At 45.3% G+C, this 20,130-nt stretch overlaps 1 protein-coding gene across 1 annotated transcript in view; it reads left to right on the forward strand.

Moving 5' to 3' along the window:
* Positions 1-20,130, forward strand: part of INSC (INSC spindle orientation adaptor protein) — a 124,488-nt gene that overhangs the window by 46,159 nt on the left and 58,199 nt on the right. Inside the window, exons 3-5 of the mRNA XM_024118906.3 lie at positions 12,221-12,566; positions 13,551-13,603; positions 14,740-14,863. Of these exons, the coding sequence (XP_023974674.1) occupies positions 12,221-12,566; positions 13,551-13,603; positions 14,740-14,863 (523 nt within the window). The remainder of the gene's footprint in view (positions 1-12,220; positions 12,567-13,550; positions 13,604-14,739; positions 14,864-20,130) is intronic.

Raw genomic sequence — 20,130 nt, forward strand, 5'->3', positions numbered from 1 at the left:
AAGTTAATCTCCTAACCATACTGTAAATTATTTATAGCTTGTTGCATAAATAATTATGCTTACATTAACTGTTCAATAAACAGTTTATAGTTCACTGCATAGCAGAGGTTAAGTCATTCTAAATTCATCTATGTGTAGTTTTTATAAAGCCCTTAGTGAGAGAGCCTTCCAGGTTGGGTTGTAGAATGGCGTAGGGGCCAGGTGGACCCAGCTGATGACAAGGTTCCTCGGATGTCCCCGGAGGAATCCTGCTGTTTACTCAGAGTGAAACCCCAGAGGGCCTGCAGTGGCTTTCAGGGCCCTCTAGGGTCTAGCCTGAGTCCCTTCTCACTCCTACTGATCTTTCCCTTGTCCCACTCCATTCTGGCCGCACTTATCTCCGTACTGTTTCTCCAGCACCCAGGCTTACTCCCACAGAAGTCCTTTGCACCATCTTTACCCTCTGCCCCGAAAGCTCAGTACCCGTACATCAGCATGGCTGGTTTTCTCTGAAGCATTCCCTCACAGCTTACCTTCTCAATGAGTCCTACCCTGACCCATTATTTGAAGGGGCTCTTCCCTCCCTGCCTCTCACATGAACAGTCTTGTCCCCACTTATTCTAACTCTTCTTTTGAATGGAAATTATCTGGTTTTAACATACTAGGCACTGTTAAATCGATTACGTTTATTACTATTGTCTGTTTTCCCTGCTGTAATGTACCTTTCATGGGGCAGGGATGTTTGTTGGCTTTGTTTACTCTGTATCCCAAGCAGCTGGAACAGTTCCCGGCACAAAGTAGGCACAAAGGAAATATTGACTGAATGAATATTCAGGGTGGAACGTGTGAGGGTATGTGGGTCACACACTCGGCGTGCAGTCTGGGAGGGCCTGGAAGTTTGGGGAATGTAGTTCGACAGGAGGACAGTCCAGTGAGAGGGATGGGCCTTCTTCAAAAGAAGAGACAGTGGGCCCATCAGACTCAACAAGTCTCAAGCTGAACCCACCTTCCTGTCTTCTGAACTGGTTTCTCCTGTCCATTCACCTGCTTGAGTCAAAAATTTGGGCCACATCTTTGACTAGTCCCTGTTGTTCATCATCCATCTGAATTGGTACCCAAGTCCTATCGATTTTATCTTAATTATTCTTGAGTGACTGTCTTCCAACACCACTGCTGCCACAGAAATCAGGACTCCTTCTCATCTTATTCTTGAACGTCATTTGGCTGAATATAACATCCTTGGTTTCTTTTCATATCGAATATTTTAAATCTGTTACTCTACTTTTTTTCTGGTATAAAGGATTGCTCTAAGAAAGTTATCATAGCATAATTTCCTGTCCCTTATAATTTCCTGTCCCTAACGTGCACTTGTTTCTAGATGTGCAAAGGATTTTCTTTTTTTCTTTTTAAAAGTCCAATAATCTTACTAGAATACGCCTTGTATGCTTGTTTTCATATAGGTAGTATACTGGGTATATATCATTTTTCTTAAAAATTTAAGCTCATTTGGTAATGGTTATTGAAATACTGAAACAGTAATTTATAGTTTCCTTCTGTTTTTGAGTACATTCTTTTGGCATTTCTCATCGTAGCAATATTATTCTGCTCTTTATTCTCTTTCTAAAATAACTATGCATGGGATGATACTTCAATAAATTTTTTTTGCTCATTTGTATGTGAAATTAGTTTTCATAAACTTTTAGAGGGAAGTAGGGTTCAGGAAATCTGTTCTAACTTCATGGAGCTCCGTCTTCTTTTGTTTTTGTGTAGGGTTCAAAAATATAGTGATCTGCTTTCTAAGGTTCCTAGCTCTGTTCTGCCCCTCCCATTGGTCTGAACATCTCTTCCTTCTGTCTCTATTATCTCTGTCCTTCTCAATTTCGATTTTACTCCCCAAAGTTTCTTCTTAATGTGGTGCTTTGTTGTAGAAGAGATTCCTGTTGGGTCAGTTTTGAGAGTTCAGAGTACGTGCCTTGCACTCACCTCATTGGAGAGGCAAATCCCTTCTAATTTCAGTTACTACTCTCAAATCGTCACACTGTGCTTTCCAGTAAATACCCAGTGGCTACATTGGGGTTCTCCTTTCCCATGTTCTCCAGATGCTACCTTATTGTTTCCTTCTTCTTCCTCTCATACAGGTGATACCGAGCAGTCTTGTAGCTGCAGGTGGTTTGACACCCCCCCACCCCCGCACCGCTTGTATTTTGAGGTTTGTAGGAATGCTTTATCATCTCGTTTTGCTGTACATATTATCCATGGGGTTTTGGCCTTGTTATCTAGTTGCTCTGTCAGTTTTTATATGGGGAATTGGAGTGATTGAAAAACTATGCTGCCACTACTGTCATCTTTCCAGAATTCTTCCTTATTTCTCTCACTTTTAAGTAACTAAGCTCTGATGTTACCAGCTGCTTTAATTCAAATCACTCCAGAAATAACTAACACGTACAATATTGTCTATCGGGCATTATTCTAAGCAAATATTTACATACGTTTATATACATATGCATGTGTGTGAATATATATATTCATATATTCACTTCATTTAATAACCACAAAAAGCCTAGGAGTTAGGTACTATTATCATTCCCTTTTGCCATTGAGGAAGAGGAAACTGAAATACAAAGAGGCTTTCCCAGAGTTGTCGTTAGCAAGTGGCAGACTAGGATTCAATCCAGGCAATCGAGCTCCAGAGTTCATGCTCTGAGGGGAGCACTGGTACCCAACAGAAGCCACATGATGCCCAGAAGACCCAGTGTCATGCCTGCCTCTGATGCCGGCACAGCGGTACCTAGAAGATACAGCAGTAAGAGAAGAAGCAGTGACTATGACAGTCAGAGATGTCTAGTAGAGATCAGACAGCATGATATTACCCAGAAAGAAAGGCAGCCATGATGGGTGGACCTGGCAGGACCTGGCAACTAGAATTATACCTAGTGTAAGGCTGCAGGACCTGGCAACTAGAATTATACCTAGTGTAAGGCTGCTAAAGGAAGAAGAGATGACAGAATTCTCCAATGCTGCCTTGTGGTTGACTGAACCAGTCTTTTTTTGGGGGGGAATATATATATGAGATGAACTCTAGGAACTCCTGGAAATACTTGACACTATGGTACATCATGGTAGGATGAGAATGAGGTTGGGCTATATTTGTTTATGTCTGTTTATCTCTTAGACAGTGTGAGCTTCCTAAGGTCAAGGGTCACCAGCACAAAGCCTGGCACATGATCAGCATCTGTAGTGTTTCATTGAATTGACCAGGGATTGTTTTAAACCTTATCAAACTGGTTGAGAATATTTTATGTTACCGGCATCATGTGGGGACAGGCACTTCCTATGGGAGCTCAGACCTCCCTTCAGCCACTTCTCCAAGGCTTGGCTATATATCTCCACACCTCACTGGAAAACCATTTGCCTGAAATTTCTGAGAATTGGGATAATGGGTGCTAAGGGTCCAAGCTCTACCCAACCAGAGCACTGCTTGGTGGAATATAGGAATATTTGAACAATGCCTTTTACAAAGGTCTCTCTGATTCTGCTGACACCTGCTTTAAGTATTCCTATTTAAAGCAAAAAAAGTTTATTATCATGTCTTTTGTGGTATCTAGTTACTTACCCAACCTCAAATTTTAACCACAGGGAAAAAAGTATCGCAAGGAGCTGACCTATGCTTTTTCTGACATCCAGGCCAAAGACAGAGTCCACATCTTCTGAAGTATAGCCCCAGAAGAGAGGAAGGGGTGAGTTCAGGGATTCCAATCCATGTGCCAGGTCAGGGCACTCATGCTCATCTTGCATGACACTCTGCAAGTTCTGGAAATATTTTCATCTGGCATGGCAAGGCTCACAATCCGTTTCCCAGGTGGTCTCTGGTTTACTTGATTCAATTAAGTATATATTGACACCTGCTATATGTCAGGCCCTGTGCTGAGTGCTGGTGATGCTGAGATAAATCAGACGGTGCCTGCCCTTGAGGAGATCTCAAAGTCTGGAGGACGAGAGAGACAGGTGGAGAAGCCATTTAGTACGGCCAATATGCACATAGTCTATGAAATCAGGCTGCCTACATGGAGTTCTGGCTCTCTTCAGTCATGTAAGTCTTCTGCACCTCTGTATTCTCATCTGTAAAGTGGAGACAATAAGAGTGTTCACTTAATCAGGTTACTGTGAGAATAAAATACCACATGATAATTGTACAGTCCTGGGGTCCAATAAATATTAGTTGTTGTTACCGGTGGATTTTGTCTATCTTCCCTTTCCATGTGATTTCAGAGCTGCTTTTCATCAATTCTCTATTACTTATTTGTTTTTTAGCTAAACACAATTATATTATTATCCTGATGGTTTAGTTGTAACTAGGGCAGCTTGGGTGCAAAGCAAGCTGGGCAAAGTCAGGCTTCATAGGTATATACATGCCTTGAGCGTCAACCCATTTTGCCCTCCACCTGCTGGTGGGCCAGAACCTCCGACGTCCTCCCTTCCCTGGTCAGAGCTGGCCTTGGACCTAAGTGGGATGAGTCACTGAGTGGGGTTAAGAGGAGGCAGGGGTCCATGGGCCTACTACTCTGCTCATTTATTCTTCTCTGTATGTTTGGTTGCTGCTGGGGGAGAAAGAGGAGGTATCTCTTTAAACAATCTCTAGAAATAGAAGTTATTTTAAGCTCATTCTTAAAGAAAACCAGATTCTGCTTTCCCCACAGGCGCCCCTTGTCTGTCCTCATCTCTGAGGCTGTCACCCTGGAAGGCAGCTCCTGGAACTGCACGGCCGGGAGTGGGTTTGGCCTGAAAGCAGCAATTACATCTCTGGGGCCCGCGATCCTGGTCCTCCCGCTACCCAGAGCTTTAGGCAGAGCCAGGGCTCATAGCTTTCCTTCATCGTCCTGTTGCTGATAAGCAGCCCCTGAAGTTCTTTCTTGGGAAAATGGCCCTGCATATCTCCCTGTGTTGAGGCATCTTATCTTGCTCTCTGCTCTTCTTCATCTTTTTTGAGGGGCAGGCAGAATAGGAAGCAGTAAAGCATAGCAGTTAAGAGTAGACTCTGGAACCAGAGAGACTAGGGTTTCAATCTCAGTGCTACTGCTTTTTACCTGGGTGATTTTACTTCTCTGCCTCTCAGTTTCCTCATCTGTAAAATGGGAATGATAATAAGACCCAACTCAGATAGTTGTCCTGAGGAGTAGATCAAATAATTCATGTAAAGCCCTTAGCATAGTGCTCAGCACATGGAATGTGCTCACTAAATTCTAGCCTCTATTATAATTATTAGAGGTGCTAAAGTGTTGCATATGGGGAAAGGCAGCAAAGAGAATGAACATTTTTGAGCATCTCCTTTGTGCTATGCACTGTCCTAGGCCCTTTACGTTCACCATTTAATTTAATCCTTCCATCAACTCACTGTGGAAGGTTCTGTCATTATCTCTGTTTTACAGGTGAAGAAATTGAGGCTCAGAGAGGTTAAGAAACTTACTCAAAAGACTAATGTATGTTGTGAGAGTCAGGATACTGGTTATTCTGGTTGGGGAGTGTCCAGAAGGGGGTGCAAGGGAGACTTCTGGGATGCTGCTAATATTCTATTTCTTTATCTAGTTCCTGGATACAAGGGTGTGTGACCTTATGAAAATGCATCGAACTGCAGCTTGATATTATGATTTGTTCACTTTTATATACATGTGTTATTTCAATAAAAATATCAGAAAAAGGAAAAAAAAAAAAAGGCAGCAGCAGTGGCAGCCTGCCTTCAGTTACATAGATGAAGAGCAGCAGAGCCAGCTCTTTCTACCCCTGCGTGCAGACGTGCAAGCCTTGTTGGCCTGGGCCTGTGGAAGCTCCTCTTATGCTCAAGGCCTTTACCCGATAAGCAGTTCTGTCCTGAGGAAGCTCTGGTTCAAGGCCTATTCAGGCAATTAAGGAGGGAGCGGCATCTTCCTGAGCCAGTCTGAGGGCCTGACCTCCAGAGGGAGGCCTCCCTGAGGTAGCTATAAGCATAGAAGGCACAAGTCCAAGAGACTGGCCTGGGATTCAGCCCTTGCTGGGCTCTAGGGCGGCTGATGGGGTCGACTGAAGGCAAAGCCAGCTAGGCTTGCACTGTTTCTTCCCCTGAGAGGACAACTTCCATCCCCTAGCCCAACTGTGGACCCTCTGTCCTTCCGCTTCAGGCTCCTTAGCCAGGTTTCTCCCTCCCGTCCACTGGAGCTTTGATGCTCTAAGGCAGAGGTCCCCAAGCCCCGGGCTGTGGACCGGTACTGGTCCGCGGCCTGTTAGGAACCGGGCCGCAGAGCAGGAGGTGAGCGGAGGGCGAGTGAAACTTCATCGGCCGCTCGCCACCGCTCGCGTTACCGCCTGAAGCAGACCCCACACACCGACCCCCGCCACCGGTCCCTAGAGCAATTGTCTTCCACAAAACCGGTCCCTGGTGCCCAAAAGCTTGGGGACCTCTGCTCTAAGGCTTCTTTCTGTGGGCTCACGACACAAAGTCAGAGAGACAGACCGTCTCAGCCCATGCTTCTGGTTGGGGGAGAAGCAAGTGATGTGAGAGTCTTTCTGGCGAGTTTGGGTAGAAAACCCTCAGGCTTGTCTTCTGGACTCCACCTCCCTGCCGAACCTCATCTTTTTAAAAGAAACTTAAAAAAATTTTTTAAGTAGCTTTGGATTTACAGAAAGTTGCAAAGATAGTGCACCGTGTTTCTATATACCCCATACCCAGTTCCTCTGATTAGTGTCTAATAGCAGCTTGGTACATTTGCCACAACTAAGGAAGCAGCATTGGTGCTTTACTATTAACTAATTTCCAGACTTTATTCGGATTTCACTAGTTTTTCCACGAACGTCCTCTTTTGTTTCAGGATTCCATCCAGGACATCCTGTTACATGTTGTCATCGTCACGTCTCCTTAGTCTCCTCTGGTCTGTGACAGTTTCTCGGTCTCCCCTTGTTTTTGATGACCCTGACCGTTTTGATGAGTACTGGTCAGGTCTTTTGTACAACGTCCCTTGGTTTGGGTCCCCAGTGTTTTTCCTATGATGACTGAGACTGAGTTATGGGTTTCAGGGAAAACGCTGCAGCGGTGAAGTGTCTTCATCACGTTGTATCAGGGGTACATGCTATCAACGTGGCTTATCAGCAGTGAGATTCACTTTGATCTCTTGGTTAAGGTGGTATTTGCCAGGTTTCTCCACTGCAAAGCTACTTTTTTTCTCCACTTAATATACTCTTTTCTTTGGAATTGAGTGATTAAGTACAGCCCATGCTCAAGCCCCACCCAACCCAATCCGTTTTTAATCATCGAGTTTCTCTGGCACAAGACCAGTAAACACACAAACTCATCTGAGTATTTACGCAGGTAGAGATACACAAACTCTCACCCAGACACCCAGACACCGGCGCACAGACAATATAGACAGACACCCGAATGAGTTCATATCCGCAAACACGGACACGCGTGGGCACAAATGCACAAACACTGGGGAAATCAATAGTTTCGTCATTCCATTCCTCTTACCAGCAGTGTGATAAATCAGCTAGGATTTTAATCAACACAGCTTCTAAAATCCCACTTTCTTTCTAATTTTTAAAGATCTTAAAGAGCAAGAACTGAGTAACGCATGCGTGTGAGTTGGGGGAGAAGGCGGGTGATGAAAATATGAGTTTGGGATCTAATCAGGCCTCCTGGGATGGGCTTACACCAGAGGCATGTGGTGGCTCTGACTCCCTTTTTTCTCTCTACCTGGTTCTTCCACGGCCCTTTCCCACCCAGGCCAGAAGGAAGGGGGTGTGAGTAACTCCCCTGTGAGGACCCCAGAGCTCTTCCACAGGGAGACATGCTAAGAACCCACCCCAGCATCATGGGTTCCCTTTGTGCTGGTTGCTGGCTCCAGCTGCTGTGATTTTGGTAGGAATCTTTTAACTCCACTGGTCTCTACCCCTGTTGCCCTTCCTGCCACCCTTGGATAGCTTCTTGTGGCTTTCAGCATAAATGCCCAACCACTACTCTGGCTTCAAAGTTTTTCAAGATCAGGGCTTTCCCCCTTCTCCAGATTTGCCCTTCACAGATCCCTCTTTTCCACAATATATAACTCTAGCCTAACTAACCTACTCATTGTCCTATTGTCTGCCGCACCCTGGAAGATTCTCCCACTGTCTTCGTGTGTCCAAACCCTACCCAGCTCTAATGCCACTTTCTACGTGAACCAGCCCCTAATCTCCAACTGAAAGGAGTAGCTCCCTTCTTTGCACTCCCAGAAAACCTTTTCTCTAAGGGATGGCACCGACTCAGCTCTGCTTAGTTATTTGTGAACTTGTGCTTTAGAAAAGTTTCCTTTGGTTGCAAGCAATAGAAGTTAACTCTTGGCCTTATTTCCCAGTCCCCAAATGATGCTGGAATTCCTGGTGGAACAACTGAATTTGCCGTCACGAACGTGACCCGCGTCCAACAACTCCAGTCTGTGTAACTCTTGGTTCTAAGTTTCACAGTTTGGGGAGAGGGAATTGGATTCATGCAGCTTGGTTCAGGAGCCCACCCATAGATTAACCACCAGCTATGGCCAAGGGTGTCTTCACACAGCGCAGATATTTCCCCTGGGGGACCACTCTGTGTTTGGGAGGAGGGGCCTTCCCCAAAGAGGAGAGAAATGCTGAAGCCTAGGTTGCCCCAAGAGGCAGCTAATATAACTCGTCTTTGCTACTGATGGCAGAAGGGAGAATGCTGGGAAGACAAAAACAACAGATGTCCACTGCAAAGTGTTTATGGAGAGGATGAGTCAGTGAGTGAGTGACTAGTTCATTTGTTGCCCCCTAAAAGCCCCTAGGTCAGTTTGCCTCCCAGTTCTGTATCTCTAGAACATGAGGGTCATAGACTTTTCCATCCTCTATATCACCTTTCCAATCATGTTGTCCTGAATGAAAAATGTTGCCTGCCATATCAGTAAACAAAGGATGTTGCAGCCATCAAGCCACCACAGCTGCCTGCAAAGGTGAGCCCCGAGGGAACTCAGGAGGGAGACAAATGGGCTGCCCGCAGTCAAGCCCTCAGCCTCTGCAGCCACCCTGAGGGGACGCAGGATGGGAAAGCACAGGATACTGGCCCTAGAGAGCTAAGGTACACATCAAAGGAATGATTTCAGTGAGCCCAGACTCTTGCATCTTCCCGTACACAGTAAAGTGCTAAATTGATTAACTTGAGATGTCTGGTTTTCTTTATTTAACAGTAATTTTGTGATGTTCTGACTATTTGGTCTTTGTTGCAAAAACTCCTATATATCCTGGTTCCTCCTTTACCTTTTTGGAGCAGTCTCTCAGAGCTGTTCTGAGAGGCTGCCTCCCAGACTGGAAGTCCTCAGTTTTGTCCACCAAATAAAACATAATTCTCAATTTTTAGGTTGTGCATTCTTTTTAGTTGACATTGTTCTTGGGGCACTCCCTGGGGAGGTGGAATGGTGGAGGCATGTGGAGTCTTCTGCAGAGGTATGGCAGTAAATGCCTGCCGCTCGTTCAGATGTGTAGCCAGTATATGTCAGGCACTGGTAATAAACCAGACATGAGGGATGTCCCTCACAGGACTTGGAGAGTTCAGACAAACATACAAATTGCAATAGAATGTTATTAGTGCTCCAATGGAGGATGCACAGAGAGGTGGGGGTCCTGGGGGGGCAGCTGGTAAGCTCTGACTGAGGCTCTTCAGAGAAAGTAACACGAGAGCCGGGTATTGCAGGGTTAACAGGAGCTTGCCAGGTAGAGAAGAAGGAAAGGGGATTCCGATCTGAGAGGAATTATCTGTGCAAGGCCATGGGGGAGACTGTAAAAGAGAGCCACGCTCGGGAAACAGGAAGGTTGAGTGTGCCTGGAGTGTTGTGTGTTTATGGTGAGGGTGCTAAGATATGAGGGAAGATGGAAAAGGGAGCTGTGTGGGAAGGGAGGCTGGGGCCAGATCTTGGAAACTCCCCATCTGAGCCTCAGGAATTTTAACTTATGGGGGAGTGGTCAGTGGGGGGACACTGAGGGCTCACGCAGGGGAGTAACAAGATATACGTATAGAAAGTTCTCCTGCATTGTTGGGGGAATGGGATGCTTTGCTGCCTTGGGGAGCCAATATGGCAACATCTATAGAATTTCACTCCTACTCCTGGGGGTCTATGGCATAGAATGAAGGTACTGGTTATGTAAGGGCATATGTGTAAGTGTGTTTATAGTGGCCAAGAGCTGGAAACAAAGTGAGTTCCCAGCAATGGGAAAATGGTTTAATAAATTGTGGTATATCCACAAAGTGATTTTTCATCTATCTATCTATCCATCTATCTATCATCTGTTCAAATTCTTTACAAAATATAATAGCTATTTTCCTTGAAGGGAGAGGGAGAAAGAAAGGTTATTGGTAAGCTTTTATTTTTAACAATTTAAAAAGCTATAAGAAACCACATGCACAATTTGCATAAACAGTATAAGCTTTGCGGTTAAAAATTACATTTAAAAGCCTTATAGACAAACAGCTGCATTGTTCAGAAAGTTCTACTCCTCATTAAATAACAGTAAATATGAAGGCGTGATTTTAACCATGATAATTGGAGCATTCCGCTATCATTTCAGTCCTACTTGATACCTTGGCCCTACTTACCTGGCTTCATCAATGCCTTCTGGGTGCTGGCTGTATTGACTCAGAATAAAAGCCAAATCCTCACCTTGTCCCACACAGCTCCATAGGGTCTGCTCACCTCTACCCTCCACTGCTTTCACCTCAAGTCCTCCATCCCACTCTCTGCCAGGTTAACTCTTGTCTTTCTCACACATCTCAAGGACACTTGTGCCTCAGGGCCTTTGCACTTGCTGTTCTCTCTCTCTGAAACAATTACCCCCCAGATATCTACATGGCTCACTCCCTCATGTCCTTCATGTCTTGGCTCAAAAGTCCCTTCCTCAGTGAGCCTTCTCTGATCCACTTATTTTACATTGCAATGCCTACTCCCCCTCTCACCCCCACAACTCTCTATCCTTTTTTCCTGTTCTTTTCCTTCATGGCACTGACCACCTCCAACGTATTGTATGCATTGCTTATTTATTTTGGAAATTACTTCAGAAGTTGACTGTCCTCTCACTTGAATGTAACCTTTACAAGGGAAACGGTTTTTATCTACTTGCTTGCTCTTATAGCCCAGCTTAGAACAGTACTTGGTACGTGGTAGGCACTGAATACTTTTTTGTGGAATGAGTGAATGACTAGTGGCAGGTGGAGAATGGCTGGAGGCAGGTAAGATTAGTAACAGAAAGACTAGTTAGAACACTGTTACAAGCCAAGGCACAGGGTCTTGAGCCCAGCCTTAAAGGTTAAGTGTGTGTGTCTTCTTCTGTCATAACCTTCAAATGATGTTGAAATCTATTGTTTTTTAACTTCCCATTGCTATGTCTTGATTCTTTAGGCAGATCAAAAGCTCCATGAGAGGGGAGGCGTGGCATGTTGATCTCCACTTTTCCCACAGTGTCTGGCACTTACATGATATTAAATATAATTCATTCAAGCAACGTTCAAAGCTTTGTTAATGATCTGATATTACTATTATTTGACTAAGTGAATTTTAGAGTGAATTTTATTTGACAAAGATCTTAAGATCTAATCGATATTCTCATGCTGTTGTACTAAATAGAGTTAATTTTGTTCCATTACAAAATTAATATATATGCTTATGAAAGTAAATTTGGAAATTAGAGAAAAGTTGACAACAAATGAAAAATCTTTTCGTTTCACCACCCATAAAGAACCACTAGCATTTTAATATTTCTTTTAAATATTTTTTCTAGAGACAGCTTTTAAATATAGTTATAATAATTGTGTTTACATTTCTGCATACTGCTTTGCATACTGTGTTTATTTTATTAGTGCACACATTTTTCTTTGCTACAAACTTTTGGAAAGCATTATTTTAAATAAGTGCACATTATATAACCGTGTAGCTGTACCATAGCTCACTTGACATAGCTAATATCTGATATTTAGTCTATTTCTATTTTCCTCTTATTGTAAAGATAATCTGCTACTCTGTCAGACTTCATTGCCTGATTTGTCTGGTCATCTGCCCTCAAAACATCTTACTATCTGTAAGATGGACATAATGAGAAATAAGAGGATTAAGGTAAGTGAATGCAAGAAACAATGATGAGCATATAGTAGGTGTTTAGTAAACACCAGATGGCTTGGAATTGAAACCTTTGGAAATTGTGGAGTGTTAATAGCCTTCATGGCACTGTTCCCCGGCTGCAGGCTGCACCTGATGCAGGTGGATTCGGTCCAGCGCTGGATGGAGGACCTGAAGCTCATGACGGAGTGTGAGTGCATGTGTGTCCTGCAGGCAAAGCCCATCAGCCTGGAGGAGGATGCACAGGGCGACCTCATCCTGGCAGGCGGTTCTGGCCCCGGAGACCCCCTGCAGCTGCTGCTCAAGCGGGGCTGGGTCATCAGCACTGAGCTGCGTAGGATCGGGCAGAAGCTGGCCCAGGACCGCTGGGCGCGTGTCCATAGCATGAGCGTGCGACTGACCTGCCATGCCCGCTCCATGGTCAGCGAGTACAGCACTGTCAGCAGGAGCTCCTCGCAGGAGATGGGCCAGGTGGGTTGCCTGGCATGGGAGTGGGTGGGCACTCGGAATTGGGTTGCCTTTTAGAAGAGTGGGTCTGAATTGTGGAGAGTCCTAACTCTTCTTGCCTCAGGGACCTCTCTCCACTTCCAATGAAGCAGGGAAGACAGTAAGGACCTTTACTGAGTATCTGCTCTGTTCTAGGAATTGTGCTAGATGTTTTTACATACATCTCATTTACCTTGAACAACCACTGCGGCCAACATAACCACTGAGAGACACCGTGCAATGGTTAAATACACCCTCTTTAATGCCTGCCTGCTCAAGTGTCAGCTCTGTCTGCTGCGTGACCATGCCAAGTTACTTAACTTCTCTGTGCCCCAGTTCCATCATCCTAATGAGTATAATACTAGCATTTATTTCATAGATCTGTTGTGAGGACTGAGTCCTAATTAAAAATTAAATTAATTAAAAATATTAGCTAGTGTTGTTGTCCTCATTTTATAGATGAGGAAACAGAAACTCAGAAGGCCTAAGTAACTTGCCCAAAGTTATGCGGTGAATGGTATAAGCCGGATTCAACCTAAGGCTTTGTAATTCCAAAGCCCATGGTTTTGAATCTCCTCCAAGTCCAAAGCAAACCACTGAAAATCCCCCTTTATTTCTCTTTCTTCTGGCATCGCTTTGCACCTTAGTGCTCTACCCTTTTCCTTGCTCCACTTTGCAGACAGTAAACGTCTATTTATTCTTTAAAACCCAGCTCAAATGCCCCTTCCTCTCTGAAGCTTCTCAGATCCCCCAGCATAACTAATTGCTCAGTTTTCTTTTTTTGAGCCCCCAAAGCAACTGATGATGATCTCTTTTGCCACCCATATCACACTGTGTTATAGTTTATGTGCCTGTTTTCCAAATCAGCTGATCTGATTCTTCATCTTTATGCCCCAGAGGGCCCAGCTCAGCAGTTGGTCCTCGACCAGTGCTTACTGAATTGAATAAAATTGATCTATTTTTCTGCAGATTGAAAAGCTGCTAATGGAGAAGTGCTCAGAGCTGTCAGCGGTCACAGAGAGGTAAATCTGGCCTCTGGGTGAATCTAGACAGGGTCTGCCAGCCAGTCCTCAGGCAGGCGAAGGGGCTGACATCTTCTCCCACAGGGACAGTGGGAGTGGGGAGGCCTGGTGGTGGTCTGGGAGTTTCCTTTTGCTGACTTTTATCAGCAACCTTAAAAGACTCCCTTGGGATTTTCTGCTCCATTTTAAGGCCTGGGAGAATGTAAAAGACAGAGAAGAGGCCTGGGCATAGGAAGAAAGAGGATTCTTGAGGGCTGGTAACAAGGAAAACGTTTCCCCCAGCTTTGGGAAGCCCCTTGATCTCGAAAGTCAAGGCAAGGTGAAAGCAGACACACCTTTGTACTCACATACACATTGACAAGGATTTCACAGAAATGCACAGATATATAAACATACCCTCACACAATCACAGAAATACACTCACACTCTCTTCTCCGTATCTCACATACATAAACACACATACAGCTACACTCAGAAACGTACACACACTCAACCTTGTCTGTATGTACACCTGAGTGTGTGTTGACCCTCTCCCTTACCCCTTGCAGCCCTCAGGCCCTAGAAGAAAAACCTGGAACTTGACATTCCTAGGACTGCCATGGGGTCTTTGGCCTTCCATTGTGGAACATTCTCGGGTCATAGGGATGGATTTGATCTTGATCTTCCTGTGTGAGGAGAAAATCCTCAAGGCTCCTGTCTGCACGCTTTAGGCAGCTATTTCTTAAAGGGTCACAGGCATTGCCATATACCTTTAGAGTAAGCAAGGCATACCTGGCACACCAGCAACCCTCCTCTATGACTCGCATCTACCATCCCTAGACCCTGGCTGCAATGATGGCAGATTCTCCCAGGGAGAAGCCCAGAGGTATGGATTTGGCTGCTTTCTGATGGCCTTTCTTCCTGGCAACATGGACTGTTAGCTCCTATTACAGGCCAGCACTTCTTTGAACACTAGGAAGCCAGGGGACGAGCTAGCCTTGGAATATTCCATCTCTGACTCCCCAGGAGCAGATGTCATCTTCCCAGGCTACTTGCATCACCACCAGGCCTGTTGCAGGCCCGGATCTGTCCCCTAAAATGGCTCTGGGCTGAGTGCCTGCCCCTTACAGTGGCCCACCCAGGGTTTCTTTCTCCAGGTGCCTCCAGGTTGAGAATGAGCACATCCTGAAGTCGATGAAGGCCTGTGTGAGCGAGACCCTGAGCACGCTGGGCCAGCACTTTGGCCAGCTGCTGGAGCTGGCCCTGACCCGGGAGGTGCAGGTCAGTGTGGGCTGGGCAGCGGACGTGGGCAAGGGACTGGGCCCGGCTCGAGGAAGCTCTAAAGTGGGCTTTCTTGGGGGACATCCTCCTCAGACCACCAAAGTGAACTCCAACACCTGAGAGACAGGACTGTCAGAGCTGAGCGGAGCCTTCCTGACCATCTAGCCCAATTCTGCATTTTCAAGATGTGAAAACTAGAGCCCAGAGAGGGCAGATACTGACCTAAGGTCACACAGCAAGGCAGTGGCAGAGCCCAGCGTCTCCCAATTGCACTTTCAGTGTTGCTACCACCACCTTAAATCTTCTCTGTTGAGTTATTGTTCACAGTGCACACAAGAGATCCTTATATTCCTGAAAGACTTAGGACACCTGCTGGGAACAAGTCAATTCTGGATATCCTGGCAATAGAGAAGAATCTAGAAAGGTCAGCTAGTCCAGCCCCTGCCTCTAGGGAAGGTGGTACTTGATTTCAGAAAGAACGAGGGCTTTGGAACCTGACAGATCTACTTTCAAATTGTGGTTTATCATGGGACCTTGGTCAAATTCCTTAATCCATAGCCTCATTTTCCCCATATATAAACTGAAGACCTTCCCCCGAAGAGAAGTGAGAGGACTAAGCAAACAACATATGAAAAGTGCTTAGCACATAGTATGGATTAAATACATATTATTTCCTTCTCTTGCCTTTTCCTATTTTTAAAAGCCTCCCAGAAAAGCTGATTCCATATGGTTTTCATTAGGAAAGGTATTTGCATGTTATTTATAGTTACAGAAATATTGTGTTACATATTTGCCATTCTTTTCCCACCACCAAATAAGAGCTTTCCACAAAAAACAAATCCCTTCCCATATCGGCCTCTCTCCAAACTTGGCCTTTCTACCTATCCCAGAGTTTCCTTTCTCTCTTCTCTATGTGTCTGGCTCGTCTTGTACACAGCACAGGCCCTTCTGACCTGGCTCACTTGCTGGTCAGGGCACCTGGCCCTGTGCAGCCTCACCCTCCCAACCCAGAAGGGTCTGCGGAGTTCACTCTCCCTGTCCCGAGAGTCTGGGACAAGGGAAGGGAAGGGCCAGGGCTGGGGCCCTGGAGCTGGCACGATGAGCAAATGTTGACAGTCACGCATACCAGCAGGTGGTGGTTCAAGCTAAGGCCTGTGTCCCAAAGGGAACCATCAAGTCCCAGAGGGACCCAGTGGAACATGGGGCCGAAGTGGGTGAATAAATTGAAGGAGTGATGAGCGAGGGTATTGAAGTTAGTGGTGGGGAGGAGAGGAGCCTGGAGGAATTTTTGAGCAGAGCACAGGTGCCCGCTGATGCTTTTTATGCCATTTTGGTGCCCTCTTGCCTGGCAGTACCAGGTTCACTTAAAAGGGCTTAAAAGAGTTCTGTTGGATTGTAAATGGAAGCCAGCTGGGTTTGGAAGTAGTCCTTAGCTCTTTCTACCAGGAGCAAAGGGTAGCTTGTCTTTTTGATGCTCCAGGTCACAGAATCCTGGGAAAAGCTCCTTGGGCTGTCAGGAGCCTACTTGGGCTTTGTGGACTACGTATCTGATTTCCTGGGGCACTGGGTCCATTCTGTTTTTTCCTCATCCTGACCTTGTTTTTGATGTTCCAGGTCACAGAATGCTGGGAAAATCTCCTTGGGCTGTCAGGAGCCTACCTGGGCTTTGTGGACTATGTATCTGATTTCCTGGGGCACTGGGTCCATTCTGTTTTTTCCTCATCCTGACCTTGTTTGGAGCTGGCACGATGAGCAAATGTTGACAGTCACGCATACCAGCAGGTGGTGGTTCAAGCTAAGGCCTGTGTCCCAAAGGGAACCATCAAGTCCCAGAGGGACCCAGTGGAACATGGGGCCGAAGTGGGTGAATAAATTGAAGGAGTGATGAGCGAGGGTATTGAAGTTAGTGGTGGGGAGGAGAGGAGCCTGGAGGAATTTTTGAGCAGAGCACAGGTGCCCGCTGATGCTTTTTATGCCATTTTGGTGCCCTCTTGCCTGGCAGTACCAGGTTCACTTAAAAGGGCTTAAAAGAGTTCTGTTGGATTGTAAATGGAAGCCAGCTGGGTTTGGAAGTAGTCCTTAGCTCTTTCTACCAGGAGCAAAGGGTAGCTTGTCTTTTTGATGCTCCAGGTCACAGAATCCTGGGAAAAGCTCCTTGGGCTGTCAGGAGCCTACCTGGGCTTTGTGGACTATGTATCTGATTTCCTGGGGCACTGGGTCCATTCTGTTTTTTCCTCATCCTGACCTTGTTTGGGGTGGAATTCCTGACCCGGTGCTTCTAATTCCCTGGCTAAATCCTGCCCCATTTCCAGTCTGGCCACCTGCCTCATTGATGTTCAACTTGGGAGCTGTTGGGTCAGCTGCTTTTCTCTTAGAATTGAGTCCCCCATTGGTCCTCCTCCCCTGGTGGGGGAGGCAGTGTCTGTCCTCCATTCCTCTGCCTATTTGTTAGTTTCTTGACAACCCCCCTTCCCTCCCACATGCCCAGTGGTGTCCTCTAAGCCCTCCTTTGGGCTGAGCTTGCTGTGCTCTTAATATTTCTTGGCTGATCTTTAGCATCCTTTTACATTAGAAAGTTTCCATACAAAACAGTGGTGACATAAAGAGATACACAGGCTGAAGGCAGGGTAATCTGTTCAGTGTTGTGAGCATGTGTTTCCTAAACATGTAACTCAAATCCTGTTCTCTAGGATATTAGTAATTATACAAGGATCCTACACTTGGGGTATCTTGACATAAATGAAATTAAGCTTATTTTTTTGCATCAGCATTTCTCTTATGATGTGTTATTGTGTGTTGAAAGTCTTATAAAAGGTCCTCACACATTCATAGTATTTCTTGTCTGAACTATAGTTTCCATAAACAGGGATTTTGCTTTCTTTTGTCCATGAATGTATATCTAGTGACTAGAACAGTACCTGGCATACAGCAGGCATCCAATAAAGATTTATTAATGAATGAATGTTAAGCAGTGTGTTCCAAACTTACCTAGTCACAGATCTTTTTTATTCTTAAAACACCCATTCATTTATTCTGGGATGCTGGTGTTTCAGGAAATGCAATTTGGGAAATGCCTTTTTTGCACTAGGGAGCCATGTAGGCTCTTGAGCAGAGGAACAGTACTCTTTCCATCCCCCCTCCATGCCCACCACAAAAACACAATACATGGTGGAATGGTGCTTACAAGAAGGGCAGTGATAATACAGCACCACTCTGCACTGGTCTGCTCCATCCTGGAATGTTATGTCCAGCTCCAGACCCCAGATGTGTTATTGAGACAATGATTGTGCTCAGAGGAGCTTCCTAGGAGGTTGGGGAAGGGCTGAAGATTAAGGTATGTGGGGAATAGTTGGAGGAGCAGGGATGTTTAATCTAAGAATGGAAACTCTGCTACCTCCAAAGGGAAGAAGGACCTTGGGCCAGTGAAGTGAATCTATAGGACATTCCATGGAAAAAGGGGTTGGCAAAGCAACAGGGCTGCCCCGCAGTAGAAGGGCCTGCCTTAGGAACTCCCCATCACTGAGGTGGGAAAGTCATGCCTGGGAGGATATCGGCAGTAGATGGAGGTTGGACTGAGTGACCTGCAAGGTTTCTTCCAATCTTGATAGTATGTAATTCTATGAATGTGAGCCTTGTGGGGTAGTGGATTGAGCATGGCATTTGGAGGCATATCAGGGTTCAAATCCTGAATGTGCTACTTACTGCATCTACAAACTTGGGCAAGTTACTTAATTTCCTGAGTTTCCTCACCTCTACCTTGGGTTGTTGTTAGCATTAAATAAGACAACACAGGAGTAATTGGCACTCTTCTGATTGCGTCAGTGGCTTTATTCACTACAGACCTGAGCTACCTTAAGAGAAGCTGACAACAAGCTTTGCTAAAAAGAGCCTCCTAATCACCTAATTACTAATTGTTTATTGAGATAATTTAACTATTTGCTGGGCTTGGAAATTTACGGCTTAACTGTTAGGAGCCACCAGTGGGAAATTAATGAACATTAAGGATTAAATTTTCTCGGATTCAAGGATTAGCCATGTGGGAGGTAAGAGGAAAAAACTTGATTTAGAAAAGATGATTTACTTGAAGACGACTTCTAGGGGACTCTCTATTGAATAAATCAACTCTCACCTGTACCTCTGAATCCTCGATTCCGCTTCATGTGGATAGATTGTATATGCATTCATCTTTTCATTCCAGCAATCAATATTTATTTTCGTTTAAAATATCACCTTTATTCTAATAAAACTGGTTAGGGACTGTATCTCTGGCTGTGTGGCTGAGTGAACTTGTTAAAACTTCATCTCACCCCTAAACTTCCCCTCCCTGTCCGAGACAGAGCTGGTCAACCTCAGGCCTCACCTGAGGCACAAGCACCTATCCTGTGACAGAGGTCCAGACCAGAGGGACACGTCCTAAGAGGAAAGAGGCAGGCGCTAAGCTAAACATACTTGGTTCCTTCTTGCAGACTCACTAACTCATCCTTGCCCTCTCGGCAAGGTGACATGGAGGGGTGGGGACTGAGGCCAGCAGAGGTAGTGTGGCTGAAATCTCTCCCTAGTGGAGCAGGAGGAGCGGGGACCAAGTATTACGCCTTAGTGTTCACACTTCTTGTCCTGTTTTCTATTGGCACCGTCTATCTGGCTGTGGTCAGGCAGGAGTGTGGCTGGGCCCTTTGGACAAGGAGGTCAGCTGCCTGTGAGGCAGACTTTTCACACCTTCAGGAAGCCCTCCCCCCAAATAACAAACTCTACTCTTTTGTGGATCCTTCTGGAATCCCAGTGGGCAATTTAGACTTTGCTCCCAGAAGGCTTGGAAATGACTTAAAATAGTACATTCATTAAATTGACTCTAAGGAGATTTTGTAACTAAAGCTCAAAATTTGCTTTCCTGTTCTTTTTCTCATTCTCAGATTTTGCTCAGCTATGTTGTCCAGTATAGGTAATCAGAGGCTGCAATGTGATTAAACAGTAAGATAAAGACAATCCAAACATACTTGCCAGGATGAGAAATATAAAGATGTTCAAAATTTTAAAATGGTCTTCTATCTCATTTTAAAGTTCCCCGGGAGAAAATAAAGTGAAAGAAAAAAAAAACCAAAAGCCCAAATCTGAATCCCTCTACTCTTAGGAATAATTCAAAGCCCCCGATTCTTAGGTTAATAGAATTCTCTTTAATTTTTTTATTCTGCTCATCTTAGCCAGGAGGGTCTCATCTCAGTGTGTGTGTGTGTGTGTGTGTGTGTGTGTGTGTGTGTGGGGGGGGAGTC

This window comes from Physeter macrocephalus, chromosome 16, assembly GCF_002837175.3.
Source record: "Physeter macrocephalus isolate SW-GA chromosome 16, ASM283717v5, whole genome shotgun sequence".
In the NCBI taxonomy this organism is placed as follows: Eukaryota; Metazoa; Chordata; class Mammalia; order Artiodactyla; family Physeteridae; genus Physeter; species Physeter macrocephalus.